This window comes from Aricia agestis, chromosome 3 (assembly GCF_905147365.1).
Source record: "Aricia agestis chromosome 3, ilAriAges1.1, whole genome shotgun sequence".
NCBI lineage: Eukaryota > Metazoa > Arthropoda > Insecta > Lepidoptera > Lycaenidae > Aricia > Aricia agestis.
In genome coordinates, this window is record NC_056408.1 from 16,953,539 (window position 1) to 16,971,503 (window position 17,965).

Sequence of the window (17,965 nt, forward strand, 5' to 3'; positions counted from 1 at the left end):
TTCTCTATGACACATCAGCCGAAATTACGCCGCGTTCGGCGTAGTGCGTACCTTTCCTTCGGGCGATTTTTTCAGCTTAAACGCGTATAATGTATTTTGCATAGCAAGCGACACATCACGCGACGCGTTGCGCGACCGAAAGTTCGGCGGGCGGCGAGCGTAGCTGAACGTTCGGCGAGTGTTGTGCATCGCGCGCGTGGCGGTAGCGAAGAGCGGCAACGTCGCTTTCTGTACTATAGCACGCCACGCACACGCTTTACACTCGCTCGTTGGCTTCGCTGTAGACAAGAAATATGTTTGATTCAGAAAAATTAATATTACAAGTTCATTTACGACCATGTTTATGGAACATAAGTGAGAAATCGTATAGCGATCGTTTGGCAAAAAGACTTGCATGGGAACAAATTGCTCAAGAATTTAACGAGGATTGGAGTTCATACACTACCAAAAAGAAAAATGAAACAAGTAAGTTCTTAAATTTATTTCCCGTTAGTAGTGTCCGTTGATATGTTTTGAAGTTTTGATAGAAACAACCGTATTGCGTTCAAAATGGTGACTAATTTATTCAGGATTCACTGACAACTGACAAGACGTGATGACACTGACAAACACAGATTAAGGTATATGACAAGTGACAGGTATACATAAAATTAACATAACTTACACTAGATGTCACTACTAGTATATATATTTTGATATACAATCAATACCCCCACTATATCAAAATAAAGTGACAATTATTATTTTTGTTGAACTCCCAACAATTCTAAAAATTTATAATGTTTTACAGAATTTAAAGACTTTGTAAGTATATCCGCTGGCATATGAGCTGTCTGTAGATACTCAACTTTAACAATATTATTTTTAATATAGTCTCTACAAAAATGAAACCTTATGTCTATGTGCTTAGTTCTATTGTGAAATACAGGATTATGTAACAACTTATGAGCACTCTGGTTATCATTAAAAATTACAATACATTGCATAAGACCTGTTATTTCACTTTGTAAATTTCTGAGATAAATTGCCTCTTTACAACATTCAGATATACCAACATATTCTGCTTCTGTGCTAGATAATGTGACATTATTCTGCTTTTTAGTTCCCCAAGATATCAAACCTCCAGATAGAGTAAAGCAGTAGCCTGTATAGGATCTCCTATCTGTTATATCGCTACCCCAATCTGCATCCACAAAACCTAATATTTCTTTGTCATTTGTGTCTGTATATTTAATACAATAATCTTTAGTTTCCTTTAGGTATCTTAATATACGCTTAGCATGAGCCCAGTGCTCCTTGTTATAATAATTACTGAACTGACTCAAGTACACTACAGGAAAAGCTATATCAGGTCGGGTAAGTATGGCAAGATATATTAAACATCCTATCAGTTGCTGATAAGGCAAACTTTTGTCAGAACTCACATCTTTAGTTAATTTTAATCCACATTCCATCGGTGTATCTACTGGTTTACAGTCAACCATATTAAATTTCATTAACAACTGTTCAATATAATTACTTTGATCTAATGTTAAAACTTTTTCTTTCTTATTATAATGAACTGACATCCCAAGACATTGCCTAATTTGACCTAGGTCTTTAATTTCAAACTTAGATTCTAGTACAGATTTTAACTTATCAGCCTCAGCACTACTGTTTGTAAATACAAAAAAGTCATCGACATACAAGGCGATTATAGTCATATTTTTACCATCCTTTTTAATATACAAACAAGGTTCATATTTTGACTTTGAAAATCCATTTTTAGTTAAACACATATCAACTTTATCATACCACATTCTTGACGATTGCTTTAAGCCATAAATAGCCTTTTTTAATTTCAATACTTTGGCTGAATCTGGGCAATGAAACCCTTCAGGTATTTGCATATAAATGTTTTCGTTAAGATCACCATTCAAGAATGCAGTACACACATCCAAATGAATAATATCAAGTCCAAGTTTCACAATAATAGCAAATAATAATCTCAGAGTACTGTGTCTTACCACAGGAGAAAAAGTCTCAGCATAGTCCACACCTGGTTGTTGAGAAAACCCCTTAGCCACTAACCTGGCACGGAAACGGACTTTACCACTGGATTCAACTTTTTTCTTTAGCACCCACTTACACTGCACTATGGTAGAGTTATCTGGAATGCTGACAACCTCCCAGGCATCATTTTTCTCGAAGCACTCCAACTCCTCCTGCACCGCCTGCAGCCACTGGTCTCTCTCAGGCCCCTTAAGCACTTGCTTAAGTGTGGGACCCATTCCACTATCCATTTCTGTGTAGCATAGACCACCAAAACCAAACCTGTTTGGTGCACGACGTTCTCTGACAGGTCTATCAGACTTATCACGATCATTATGAATGTCTAAACAATCTTCATAATCACTTAGTGTATAATCCGAGGACAAATCCTCCTTTGTTTCTTCTGTTAATGTAAAATCTAAGTCCCCCACTGCATCCTGCAGAATTTGGGTATCTTCTGTTGTTTTATTTATTTCAGACTCATTTTCATTTTCCTCAGAAGCAACATCCATCATGACCAACTGTTTCTCCATAATAACCACATCTCTACTTGTGAAAATTCGCTTCTCTACTGGATCATACAATCTGTAGCCTTTTATATTATCGGGATATCCAAGTAGTATGCATTCTACGGACTTTCTGTCCCATTTGGATCTCTTCTCTTTATTGACATGGACCATCGCAGGGGATCCAAATATTCTTAAATTACTTAGATCTGGCTTAACACCCGTCCATAATTCATGAGGTGTTTTTCCATCTAAAACTGATGAAACCGTTCGATTATGTAAGTGCACGGCCGTATTGCAAGCCTCGGCCCAAAACTTCTTGTGCAGCTCAGCGTCATATAGCATGCACTTAGCCTTTTCAATAATCGTTCTATTCATCCTCTCACATAATCCGTTTTGCTGTGGTGTATAAGGGTTAGACTTTTGGTGTATTATACCAAATTTCTTCAAGTAGTCATCGAAAGCTACATTACAAAATTCCTTTCCATTGTCGGTCCTGAAGATTTTCACTTTTCTATTAGTTTGATTTTCTGCCATTGCTTTGAATTCCTTAAAGTATTTCAATGCCTCATTCTTATGCCTTAAGAAATAAATGAAGGTCATTCGGCTAAAATCGTCGACAAACAATAGAAAGTAGGATGCACCTCCTAGTGAAGTTTCTTCCATGGGCCCGCAAAGGTCACTGTGTACAACATTTAGTAATTCTGTACTTCTTGTACCACTATTTGTAAAAGGAAATCGACATTGTTTACCTTCACAACATGTCTTGCAAGTTGATTTAGTCACCGTGAAATTCTCATCATAATTCATTCCCTCAACTGCATTTTTAGTTTTTCTTAAGCTTTCACTGTTCAGATGGCCTAATCTACGATGCCAAGTGAGACCTGAGGTAGTCACTGCAGCTACCAAACATTCTTGCAAATTCAGTTTATAAACACCATTTGTTAATGAAGCAGTTGCAACCAATTCTCCTTTTTTATTATAAATGTGACAACTTTCATCTGTGAAGATCACTTTGTTACCATTTTGAATTAATCTGCTTACTGATAAGAGGTTAGTTGTCAAGTTTGGCACGCAGTACACATCTCCAATGTTTATTTCGAATTCACTGCCTTCAACTAAGGTTACAATCTTGACATCGCCAGCACACGTAACGGAAACAGTTTCTTGGTTTGCTACCATTATTTCTTGTTGAACTTTCCGGTATCTGCTAGTGATCCAATCTGGATTCGCTGTTAAATGGACACTGGCACCAGAATCAATATACCAGTCCCGTTTATTGAAACTGCCACTCAAGAATACAGCTGAGAATGCATTAGTCTGCTTACGTTCTGCATTTTTATTAATAAACTTGGGATTATTCTGGCATTGCGATCGATAATGTCCAAGTTGTTTACATCGATAGCATCTGACACTGACAGTTTTCAATTTGTCATTTTGACATTTAACGCCATCTTTGCCAGTGTTGCCACTCATAGACGCATTTGGTTTCGACTTGACTTGATGATATTTTCTTGACACAGCTAGTGCGCCATCAACAACTTCATTGTCTATGCTTCCGGTTTCCATATCTAGAAGTTTACTTTTGATGACATCTGTTGTTACTTGAATACCTGAATGCTCAATTGCCATAATCATGGGAGAGAACTTCTCTGGTAATCCAGCTAGCAGCAACGATCCAATCCATTCGTCATTAATTGCAAATCCTGTTCCACATAATTTCTGACCTGTCTCTATTATTTGGGTAACATACGAGGTCATGGAACTGCAATTTTCCAACCGAATGGAAATCAAATTCCGTAAAAGACTTATCCTTCTGGTAAACCCGGAATCGTCGAAGAGCGACTTGAGTTTTTCCCACAATTCCTTTGTAGTTTTGACGTTTTTAATGTGAACGTATAGCGACGAATCTATAGTGAGCACAAGCTTTGCTTTTGTCTTCGCGTCCTCTGCAGCTGATACAATTACTTCTGTACCACTTTCATCTCGCTCGGTCTTGATGCACTTCATCATTCCTTCGAGTATCAGAAAGTTTTCTGCCGCGTACACCCACTCGTCATAGTTTTCACGACCACGCAACTTTGGCACATTGACTACGTAATTAGCCGCCATTACACCAAACCAAACCGGCACCCGGCACCCGCGTTATACAACAAGTTCACAGTTTTTACGCAGAAACTTGCCAAATTAATATTGAAAAATCGATGAACTATCGAACTGCAATTGATTTACGCAATTACTTTCACAATTAGCACACGCGATTATATATTCTGGGCCGCATAACCTTTTGATAGAAACAACCGTATTGCGTTCAAAATGGTGACTAATTTATTCAGGATTCACTGACAACTGACAAGACGTGATGACACTGACAAACACAGATTAAGGTATATGACAAGTGACAGGTATACATAAAATTAACATAACTTACACTAGATGTCACTACTAGTATATATATTTTGATATACAATCAATATGAAGTCTTGATTCTGGCTCTATGGAATCTAAACCGTGTTCGAAAAATTGATCCCTGTAGTTGTGTCCATCACGCCTCCTGACATAGTTGTGAAGTACGCACGCTGCTTTTATTATGTGCGTAGCAAAATTAGGGTTTACCAAAAGTGGCGTGTGCAGAACCCTCCATTTATTGCAAAGTACGCCAAATGCGCATTCTACAGTCCTTCGCGCTCGGCAAAGACGATAATTAAAGATGCGTTTTTCTTTAGCTATAGTAGTTCCCGGGAATGGTCTCATTAAGTTTTTGTCAAGTGCAAATGCTTCATCGCCAATGATTACAAAGGGAACCTTAGAACCGTTTGAATTGGGCAGTTTTCTATTCGTTGGTAAATTTAAAAGTCCTCTGCTCAGTCTCATACTTAAATTCGATTTTTTTAAAATAGTACTGTCACCCTCCTTACCGTAAGCACCCACATCAATCATGGAAAATCGTAGATCTGCGTCAGCCAGCGCCATCAAAACAATGGAAAAATATTTTTTATAATTGTAATAACGAGAACCAGATAGTGCTGGGCAATTAATGCGTACGTGCTTGCCATCCAGGGCACCGATGCAATTAGGAAAGTTTGTCAAAGATTAAAATCTTTGTGCTAAAGCAAGCAACAGAAATGCCTGAACCTACTGAAGAGATGTGTCTCTTCAGTAGGTTCAGGCATTTCATAATCATAATCAAAAACAATTAAACATCATCGTTATCATTGGTTAACTAGGTAGCTATTTATTTCATATTAAACTTTTACATTTATTATATTAGTGTGATTTTTATGTACAATAACTTTTTTCTTTCAGTTGATGATTTAACGAAGAAATGGAAACATTTGAGGGACTACTATGTGAGAGAAAAGAAAAAGCAAAACTTGAGAAGTGGCAGTGCGGCGCCTAAGAAGAGAATTACTCCATACTTCGAGATGCTTTCTTTTTTGAGTGTTAGTCTACAAAGTCGTGATACAGAAGGCAATCTTGAATTGCCCGATGAATTAATTAGCGACAATTCGAGGACGCCGCCGCCGCCTCCAACTGGTACTCCACCGCCGCCTGCATCAACGTCATCAAACTTGTCAGCGTCAGACCGAAAAAAAATTACACCCTTTCAAAAATCTTTATTACAAAAAATTGATTCGGTAGACAAAACTGCAGATGATCCTGACAAGAATTTCTTACTCTCTATGTTACCCGACATGAGGTCCATGACCGATAGGGAAAAATTTGAATTCAAATTTGAAATAATGTCCGCAATAAAGAGCATCAAGTATAACTACCAGGTTTCAGAATACTCCCCAACGTCATCGACTAGAGCACATAATATCTATGAGTACCGTCCGACCAGCATCGCGAGTACCTCCAACAGTTCAAATGCACATGGTGATATCACTAAAATACATAGTTCAACTGATATCGGTTCACCTGCTATGACAGAATTATCAACTGAAGACTTGGATGAGATATTAAATAATGAAACTTCATTGTTAGATAATGAACCGTGTGAATAATGGTGCGTGATATGCGCTTACGTAAAAAATATTAAAGTATATGTAGTGTTTTTTCGTTTCTAAGTAATATAAATAAACAATTAAAATCACAATATATATTTTATTTTCTTACCTTATCGTGACCATTAATCGTTCTGTCGGTGAAATAGAATCCCTGAACCTAATACATTTTTTCAAAATATCGTTACTAGAGAGAAATAGCAAATCATCAAAAGATTGAATTGACATTCGAAAATCTTAAAAAAAACTTATCAGGATAGGATCTGTACTTTGAATATTTTTGAAATTGACCTTCTTGGATTCTCATTGTATTTAGCGGATGCACCCAAAAGGATTTCTTCTTTACTTCTTCTTCTAAGCCCTGTATAATAGCTAATATTCTAATTTGTGTATTTCCTTAAAAAAAATCTATTGGGCAGAAGCTGTGGCTACAGCAGCTTATATAACAAATAGATGTCCAACAAGGTCAATTTCATATGTGACACCCGAAGAGTTATGGTCCGGAAAGAAGCCAGACTTGAAGCATATACGAATCTTTGGATGTGAGGTTATGGTCCATGTGCCTAACGTCAAACGTCAAAAACTGGATTCTAAGGCAAGCAAAATGTTATTTGTTGGTTATTCAGAAACTACTAAAGGTTATCGTTTATTAGATACAAAAACAAAGAAAATAATTATTAGTAGAGATGTTATATTTTTGGAAAACAGTATTAGGAGAAAATTTTCTATTGTATCACTTACTGATAAAGATTTTACTAATAATTTAACTGATCAAACTGCATGTTCCGAGCGTTCAGAGTTTAAAAACTCTAAAGAAACTTGTGCATGAATTACAAAAATTATCAGATGATGATGTCGAGTCCTTTTATTCTGATGATGATTCTTTGTATGTACCTACCTAAAAGAGAAGTAAAATTAGATCAGTTTAGTAATATTACAACACGAAAGAAAAACAAACATAATACTAATATTTACCTTTGTCAAGGTGGAGATCGACATGTAGAGGAAATACTACAAACTTACCAGGAAGCTCTGTCCTCTGCTGAAAAACAAAAATGGGAAAAGTCTATACAGAAAGAGCTGAAAGCACATGAAAAGAATGAGACCTGGGAGTTGGTGAAGAAACCTGATAAAGTGAAAACAATTGGATGTAAGTGGGTTTTCAGAATCAAAGAAGATAATAATGGCCTACTATACAAGTCACGACTGTGTGCTATGGGATGTTCACAGAAGTATCAAGTGGACTACTCGGAGACATTCTCACCAACAGTCAGGTACGATTCTTTAAGAGTTATGATTTCGAAAGTTTGTCAAGATAATTTTAAAATGATTCAATTTGACATTAAAACGGCTTTTCTCTATGGAAATATAAATGAGGGCATTTATATGACTCCACCTGAAGGTTTAAATATTCAAGAAGGCTTTGTTTGTAAACTTAAAATGTCCTTATATGGGTTAAAGCAAGCACCTAGATGCTGGAACCGAAGATTTGATTCTGTATTAATGAGATTTGGTTTCTCTAACAGTCATGCAGATAAATGTGTATACACTGGTGAATTAGATGGAATCAAAGTTTACTTAATTCTGTATGTAGATGATGGGTTAATAATCTCACAAGAACAACATATATTAAATAAAGTAATTGATGATTTGAAGGAAAATTTTGAAATAAAAACTTGTGAACCTAGAAATTTTGTTGGTTTAGAAATTTAAAGGGGAAAAGATTATATATTCTTACATCAAACAAAATATATAGAGAAAATAATATGTAGATTCAATATGACTAATGCAAATGGAAACAGTATACCAGTAGATATAAATACAAAACTTGAGAAAAATAACACAGAGTTGAACAAGAAAATACCGTATAGAGAGGCAGTTGGTTCCTTGATGCATTTGGCTATTGTAAGCAGACCAGATATTATGTACGGTGTTAGCTTAGTGAGCAGGTATTTAGATAGCTATAATGATAGTCACTGGAAAGTAGTTAAAAAAATTATCAAATACCTAATAGACATAAAGGAATATGGTCTGTACTTCACTCCTAAACAACATGTTAATAGTGGAAAGCTATAGTGATGCAGACTATGCAAATGATTCAGAAACAAGACGTTCAATGACAGGATATGTTTTTATTAAAAATGGTGCCGCTATAACTTGGGCTAGTCAGCGTCAACAAAGCATAGCATTATCTACAACAGAAGCTGAATTTATGGCTGCTTGCAGCGCTACTAAAGAAGCCATTTGGTTAAAACAGCTTTTGTTAGATATAGATGAATATAATCAGGTATCTTTAAGTTTAAATATAGATAATCAGAGTGCAATTGAGGCATGGAATTTACAAATGAGCTAAGTGCCAAAATAAAATTATTGAGAAATTGAATAAAAATGCATTAGCTTTTCAATCAACGTTTTATTTGGATTAATAATATGAAAACAGAAATCAAATAGGTACTGTTTACACATGTACCATTTAATAATATTAGTAGTAAGTTATTTCTGAAAACAAATCAATATTATTTTAATCAATAAAGAAATGGGTCAAATGACAAGATATTTGCTTTACATATGGGCTAATTACCATGTTAATTATTGTTGGGGCTAAGTGCCAATATTCTGAAATAATTAGTTATTACACAAATTCCTGTAGAATTCTTGATAATTTTCTGGCAAGTATTCAATCATACTTTCTAAGTCCTTCTTCTTTTCTCTGCTTATAGTATTTTTAGCCACAAGTCGACGTAACTCCACATTTTTTAAGTCTGAAATAGATTTCCCTCTTTTCAATACATTTATTTCTTTCCATGGTTCCAAGTCTCCTAAATTTTCTTTTACATGCACTACACCTGGCTTATCTTCCCTTACTAACAACCGAGATGCTGTTGAGATATTCAGTTTTTTAGTCACAATTATGTCATCTGCAGCAGCTTGGAGGTCAAAAAAACAGTCACTTGTCATATCAATCACCTGGAAAGGTTTTGCTGTATTTTTTGCACCAGAAATTACTTTTTTTAGGTCCTGAGGTACATAACTTTTCATAACCTTTTTTCTTTTTTCTATGATTCCAAAGTCTCTATCACACTGTAGGAAACTATGACCTGTTATTAAAAATTTCTGTTCGATTGATTTAAAGTGGCCATTTGCCACTAAATACATCAATAAGAAAAGCATCATTCTGTTTTTATTTTGGCCGGCACAGTTATCGCACCATATTATAAGATGGTCCTTTTTTGTAATTATTCCTTTATTTATAAAAGTCAGTAGGCATGACGCTATTTCATTGCCTCCTCTGCTACAGATTCCTTCATGCCAAAGACACATGAAAGAGTTCCCAATATCAGCCACATTGATGCATAGGTTATAACAGCTAAGCTGCCGTTTGTAAAACATCTCTGAGTGAGTTAGAGTGGGCACGAAGAGCACCTGCTGAAGATCTATGGCTAGTGTGACAGTAGTACTACCTGGTAGTTGAGACTGCTGCCTATCTATGCCCATTTGCTCACGGGATTTTTCTGCTTTCCGGTGATGTAGTTCTAAAGCAATTTTTGCAGACCGACTACCTGAATTTTGAAAACGCACTGTTGCCGACAAGCGATCACAAACTTTACAAGTATCAGTCCTAGGTCTCTTGAACTTTAAATTAGGAAAATCTCTCAAAAATATTTTTCTGTAAAACTTATATGATACTTGGTTATCAGGGTGCATTTCATTAAAGGATTTAAAACACCTATGTATATTCAAATCAGGGCTAAGATACTCTTTTGAGCTTTTTGCTCGTGTATAATGACTCTCATCTCGGGGGAACATATTAATGTGATCTTTAATTCTCAGCACATCTAATTCAGTATATTTTGATGTTTGGTGTGAAGTCCTTTTGTCAGTAAATGATGTATCGCCATGCTTCTTTTTACGAATCATTGTCTCTATTTCTTTTTTAGAAATCGCAAAAACATCCATGAATGTTTTTTTGCAAACTGGTACTAATGTGCCATCACCTTTAGGTATAAAATAAAAAATAGTAGCTTGTCGTCTACTTTCAGATGGTACATCATAATTACCATGTCGGCGTCGCTTAATGTTATGCAGATGCAACAGCCCCATCAAATATGTTCTTTGTGTTTTTAAACCTTCTCGGTAGAACTTGTCAAATAAAGTTAATTTCATGTCATGGTCTATTGTATCGCATTGGTTCTTACATTTGCATATTTTCTGCAACAAAGATAGTTGATTAGCGAAGATAAGATATTATTAAACTAAACAACTTTAAGAAACAAAAACAATGTACTAACCAGCATAGAAGGTGGTTTTTTTGGCGGCATGACTTTTCCTTTCCTGCTAACATAACTCTTTCCTCTTTCTTTCAAAGATTTTCTTATTAATGTTTTATTTTTAGTTTTACTAGAATCACTCATTTTCACAATACTCTCTAGTCTCTATTATATAAATTTTAACAAACAAACAAATCACAATGAATAAAGAAACTTTTATTCATTGACAAATCACCACCAAACGATTATTTTGACTTTGACATTTACTACGATCAAATACACGCGCGACCCATTTGTAAAGAAAAAATCTTTGGCACTTATACCCAACGCCATCTATGAAAAATTACCAAAATTAGAATAAAATGTTGTAGGCACTTTGCACCTATGACATGAAATGGCAGCACAACATAGATCCTTTGAAAGGTAAAATTTAAATTTTGCTTTTTTTGGCACTTAGCCCATTTGTAAATTCCATGTCTCAATTATTGTCATAAAAAATGAAAATTATCATAAACGCTGTAAACATATTGACATAATTTTCTTTTACAAACTTATACTAAGTTTGTAAAAGAAAAATATGAGGAAAAAGTTATTGATTTAAAGTATATAAATACCAATGAACAATGTGCTGATATTATATTAACTAAACCTTTGTGTAAAACTAAATTTCAATACTTAAGAAATAAGTTAGGTATCTGTAAACTGTAACAATAATCTTGTATGATTATTTCATAGTTCATGTTTTGCTAAAAGTATTTGTAGACAAGTGTGTTTTTTTTAAGAAAGTTATTATTTGAGTATAATATATATAACTCTTGTTAATTAATGTTTAATTAAGTAAAACGTTGGAATTTGGAGAGAGTGTTGAAGTATATTTGAAATTCCCGCGTTTTCGTTTCAATATTATGGTACTTATATTAAAAAAAAATAATGTTTTTTTTTTGTCTATGCACTCTGTGCTCTGTGTTCTCTCTCTGCTAAAATCATTGCTGTAATGTGCTCATATAATTTACGTAAGTGGAAAATAAAACAAAAGTAACAATTCTAAACTGTTTTATTACATCACCCATTTATCGAGGAAGGCTATAGGCTATATTTAATCACGTTAAGACTAATAGGAGCGAAGAAATAGAGGAAAGTGTGGAAAAACGGGGATGTTTTTTTGAAAGGGCTATTTTGAACGCGCTTATCTCAGGAACTACTGGTCCGACTTGAAAAATAATTATCGAGGAAGACTGTAGCCTATATTTTATCACGCTAAGACAAGTAGGAGAATGTGGAAAAAAACGAGGGAAATTATTTGGAAGGGCTTATCTCGCGAACTACTGGAGCAATTTTTATGTTATTTGGCACAGATAAGAAGACCGCGTGAAGGATCAAAGGCTATCGATTTTAATAATTTTTTCAGTGGCTATATATTTTATACCTGTGCGACGCCGGGGGCGGGTCGCTAGTTTAATTATATGGTGTGATAATTGCGCAAGTCACAATAAAAATTGGTTTCTGTATACTGCCCTTGTAACTCTAGTGAACTGTGGATTGTACAACATAGAAGGCATAACTTTAAAATATTTGACAAAAGGCCATACTCACATGACTGCCGATGGCGTACATGGCAACATAGAAACACATATCAAACGACAAGATGCGCTGTATGACTTCGAAGATTACAAGCAGGTTATATTTAAGTGCAGAAAAAATAAAGAAGTTCTAGAAATTAAAAAATCCTATCAATGGTCTAAGAAAAAACGTTTTCCAAGACGAAATGATGAGAATGACATTTTAAAAAAAAAACTTACTGAATCAAGTCATAGAGGTTAAATGTATTAATGGGTGCAGAAACATATTTTACAAAGAAGATTTTAATGAGGCATTTGTGGAACTAGATTTTTTCATTTCCTGCAATGGCGGATTTCCCAAGAGGTGTGAAACCAAACAAAAAAGAAGGAATAGTCTCAAAATTAGTTCCACTTATGCCTTTTAACAGGCGTCAATTTTGGCTTACATTACCAACCAATGATAAACTTGAGGATCTAGTTGGCAAAACGAGCATGACTGATTATCCTTAGTGATGCGTTATTTCGTTGGTATGAGTCATATCATGTCATTATTTTGTAATAATTTTATATTTTTTCAAGTTTTGTAACAGAACGTTACATGACTTGCGTTTTAGTAAGTCATTTTGACATAGTCTAAGTTAACTATTTAATATTACAATAGGTTTAAAACAAAGCGAACAATCGTTTGCCATTGTCACTAAACTAGAATCTAGATACTAATCCAGTTTAGTTTTTAACTAGTGATAAGTGTAGACTAAGTTTATTAACATTATACATACTCACATGAATATTGACTACCTTTTTATTAAATTGCTTAAACCATGATTAGTGAACGCAATATGAAAAATAATATATATATATATATATATATATATATATATATATATATATATATATATATATATATATTTGCGAAAACTTTTAAATGGCTTATAGTTACTATTTAGTCAAGTTAATTTATGATTATAGCTGTAAGTTTTCCGAAGAAATAAAAATAAATAAATAAAATAAATTGCACTTATATTTTTTACTGACAGTTCTGTTCTCGACTGTACTTCGATCCTAGAACAATAGGCGGTCATTAACGACTCGAGCGCCGCTGTCACCTCGCTCCGCCATTCTGCGCTAGACTACAGGCCGGGCTAGACGTGTACAATAATATTAGCAGTATACTCGCGTCGCTGCCGATACTTTTATTTGCCTAAAATTTGATAATTTACGTAATAAGTAAACCATAATAAAGTAATCGACCAGTTGGTCAAATTGTACCAGCTTCATATATAATTAACCTGGATAAATCCCCGTCTTAGGGTAAGTTTTATTTGCACACATTTAAGTAGCTTTAAAAGTAATTAGATATGTTTAATTATTCTTAATCGTAATTAACTATTGTAAGATACTTGTTTCATAGCAATTTAAAAAAGATATTTTTACAAATTTTCAAAATTTCGTTGATAAAAAGTTTATTCACCTGCCGACGTTATTTGTACTTATATGTAAATTTCTTGGTTCCTATTTGATGAAACCTTTGAAAATACATTGTAATAGTTAAATTAGATATTAATATATCTTGTTCGCTAATTTTTTTTTGTGTAAATTGTTATTTCCTGACGGCCTACCACGACAATACCGATGCCACTGTAGGTAGTGGACGCTCCTCTCGGGGAATCGTGGATAGGCCGCCAGAAGCTTTCATGGACAGTGGATTGAGATGGAGATTCGATCAATTCCAAGGTTCTCTACTCCGAGTGGAACCACGCTGCCCCGAGTTTGGTTCCTCGTCTCCGCTGCGGATGACCGTCCGTCTTCGGGAGTCCAACGCTGCTGCTGTCTCCGTCGTCACCGTGTGGAAGCAGAGTCCCTCCAGCGCCCTAGCTGTCCTGGGTCTCCTTCCTTCCTTTCCTACACATATTTTATAAATATATATTTAAAAGATGTCAATATAATCTTGATTATTTTTCCGACCCAAATATCGACCAATAGAATTGCACCATTCGACGTCACGTGGTACAACCTACATGGTATTATACTGATAATTTTTTGAAAATTTTCTCTGGTAGTTGCTATATATAAAAAACAAATTCTAATTCTATTGGCCGACATTTGGGACGGAAAAATAATCCCCCGAATACCACACGAGCTTCAAAATTATCTGGCATTTTGTGATTTTTTAACCTGAAAAACTTGACTCCTTCATTTGTTTGCAACGAACCTATCGGGAAATACCCGATAATTTTGAAGCTCTTGTGGTATTATAAGTGATAATTAAAATATTATTGAGTCAATTTAAATTATTAAGTCAAGATAGTGAACGAAACAGAGTTCCTTGTCAAGTTTTACATAATCCTATGTCGGAAATTAAGTTACCAGAAATTAAACTGCCAGCATATTTTGACGGTGAATATGATCAGTGGTTGGAGTATAGAAATTCATGTCTCACCATGATATATAATCGTGAAGATCACAACGATATACAGAAATTCCATTATTTAAAATCATCTCTTAATGGTACCGCCTCTCAAGTTATGACGGCGTTGGAATTTACTGCTAAAAACTACTTATATGCATGGGAGCTTATAGAAAATAGGTTTCACAACAATCGTTTATTAGTGCAAAATCATGTTTAGGTTTTATTTACTGTCCAGGCTCTTCAAAGTGAATCATATATTCAAATTAGAAAATTGATAGACTCAACATTACGTAATTTGCGTGCACCAAAGTCACTGAACGAGCCGACAGATGCTTGGGACACATTAATTGTCTATCTTATTGTATCTAAACTTGATCAGTCAACTGAACGCGAATGGGAAACTTATAAAGATACTCTCGTGTCTAAGAATGATTCAAATAACATTAAATTAAATGATCTGTTAGTATTTTTAAGAAACCGTGCGGATTTGTTAGCAATGATTAAGTCTAGTAGTATTTCTACAATTAAGCATAATTACAGTATTACAAATAAGTTAAATTCTAATTATAATAAAAAATATATGAGTAAGTAAATCAAATCACATAAACACGCAACCTGTTACACATTCATACGTTTCTAATTCAAGTTCTAATAAACATAACGCCGAAAATAATAAATCTAGGCGTAATGGGCCCCACACATTAACAGTTCGCCGGCAGGCCGTCGCCTGTCAGTTAACCGGAAAAGATCACAGACACACAGTTCCCCTGACGATTTTGTATCGACGGTCAATGCGAACCCAAAGTATGTGGCCGTTTGCCGTCACAGGTCTGCGTCGACAGGTATCGGCCGGACAGTCCGTGATCTCAAGGGCGAATCGAACACACACTAGCAGGTAGTCGGCCGGCGGCCTTTCGGTCCTAACCACGTGTCAGTTAACCGCCGACAGTTCTTTGTTTTTCGACATCGCGAAATTTATAGGCAAAATCAAGGCAAAATGGACAACAGGCCGCAATTTATTACACATTTTATAGAATTATACAGCCGTTTTCCTTGTTTATGGAAAGTTAAGGACGATTCTTACCACAACAGGAGTTTGAAAGATGACGCTTACGCCAAATTATTAGCATATTATCAAACCACAGTACCTTCAGCCACAATTGATACGGTGAAAAAAAAATTAATAATTTAAAAAGTACTTTCCGAAAAGAATTAAAAAAAGGTAAGTGTGGCTTTTTTACCTATCTGGTTTATCGTGGGTTTATCCTGTCATATTTTGAATTTTTTTTGCACACTGGTAGCCCTGGGTACACAGTAGGAAATGTATTTGGAAAACTAATTTGGATCAACTTCGTATTTAGTTTAATTGTATCTATTTCTACATATTTTTAGTTTATTTTCTATCTAACTTTTTAGGTCAAGAACCAAAAGTCAGGATCGTCAGCTGACGACGTATATACATCAAATTTATGGTATTTTGACTTGTTGATGTTCACCGCAGATCAAGAAATGCCACGGAATAGTATAGGAAGCGACAGCATCGTTGATGAAAATGTAACAAATCAAAATGAAACAGTAAGCATTTTTTAAATATTTATTTTAATTTACAAAATTATATTGAAACGATACAGCTCCGTCATGCATAAAATATTCTTTGTGTTTGTCACGATTTAATTTTGCGTTTTCACATACATTTCTGCTGTGCCCCTGTTGTAAACTGGTCAGGGGATTAACTTCGCTTAAATCTCCATGTACAACCCTACCAAAATCTAAATCTTCAGTAACCAGTGCTTGAGTAGGTAGGTAACCGGCTCTTTCTTTTTTCTTTAACAAATTGTGCAGGCAACATAAAGCTAAAACTATGTAATCAATTTTTTCTGGTTTCATATTGATTTCTGTATGTAAAACTCTAAATCGGCTAGATAATATGCCAAAAGCATTTTCTACTGTGCGTCGAGCTCTACACAAGCGGTAGTTAAAAATGCGCTCTTCACGAGTTAAATTTCTTTGTGGGTAGGGTTTAATAACATTTTCATGTAATGCAAAAGCATCATCGGCTACAAATACAAAGTTCATATTGTTTTTATTCATATTGTTAGGTGGTAAATTCAATTGCTCGTTTTGCAACTTGTTATAAAAACTAGTATATTCAATAACGCCTCCATCTGATACTCTTCCATTACAGCCGATATCAACATATAGAAATTCGTAATCTGCATTTACAATTGCCATCAACACAATACTAAAATAATGTTTGTAGTTATAATAGTAAGATCCACTGTTTGCTGGTTTTCGAATTCTGATGTGCTTACCATCAATAGCACCTCCACAATTAGGAAAATGCCATCGACTTTCATAACCTCTTGCAATCTCTTGCCATTCTTCGATAGACGATGGTAACTGAAAAAAGAACATAAAAACAAACTATTACTATTTTTCAGGTTTGCGAAGATTATACACAAATGCCATCGCCGTCTACTTCATCATCATCACAATCGCTGCTGCCGCCAAACTCGCCGCAGCCTTCCTTACAATCACGACAGTCGACGCCTACAGTGTTATCCACAAATTCGTCAGCAAATAAAAGGAAAAGTGTATTACTTAATGAAGCTTATAAAGCCTTAAAGGATGACGATGAGTATGATGGCATAGGACTGAATGTAGCGTGTAAGTTGCGACGTATGAACGAAGAGCAAAGGTTATATGCAGAATTATTGATTAATAAAGTACTATTATACGGAATGAAACATAGGCTGCAAGAAGAAACTAGTCTTTCTGGTCTTGTGCCCACACAGTCGCAATTTACACGTTCTTCGTTTTTAACACAGGTGCCTTCAACATCTACTGAAACTATTTTACAGCGTCAACCAATAAACCCATCTTTGTCTCAGTCAATATTACAAGTATCTCCTGTGGATGTTGGAACTTCCGAGACGATTATGATTAATGAGCATTACAATGTACGTAATGACACTGATGATTTAACGCAGTATGTACTTTTTAAAAACCAGCAATAAATATTGCTGTATTTTTTTTGTCAATAAAGTGATTAACAATTTTTAATGTTGTTTTCTTACCTTTATACAATCCTTTAGCACTAAACAAATATATTTCGATGTTTCCGGGATAATTACACCCAGGGATTGAGGTGAAATTCTTGTAGGAAATTTTAAATCCTCAAAGC

General features: G+C 34.9%; 1 protein-coding gene and 1 long non-coding RNA gene across 2 annotated transcripts; one reads left to right on the forward strand and one right to left on the reverse strand.

Moving 5' to 3' along the window:
- Positions 1 to 293: 293 nt before the first annotated feature.
- Positions 294 to 6,544, forward strand: LOC121740538. Its single transcript, XM_042133277.1, has 2 exons — positions 294 to 465; positions 5,844 to 6,544. Exons 1-2 carry the CDS (start codon positions 294 to 296, stop codon positions 6,542 to 6,544), a joined length of 873 nt encoding a protein of 290 aa, XP_041989211.1.
- Positions 6,545 to 10,522: 3,978 nt separating this feature from the next.
- LOC121725464 lies at positions 10,523 to 10,910 on the reverse strand. The gene is made up of 2 exons (XR_006035394.1): positions 10,834 to 10,910; positions 10,523 to 10,753 (listed from the first exon to the last, which is right to left on the reverse strand). It is a non-coding gene; the product is annotated as an uncharacterized LOC121725464 (long non-coding RNA).
- Between the last annotated feature and the right edge of the window lie 7,055 nt (positions 10,911 to 17,965).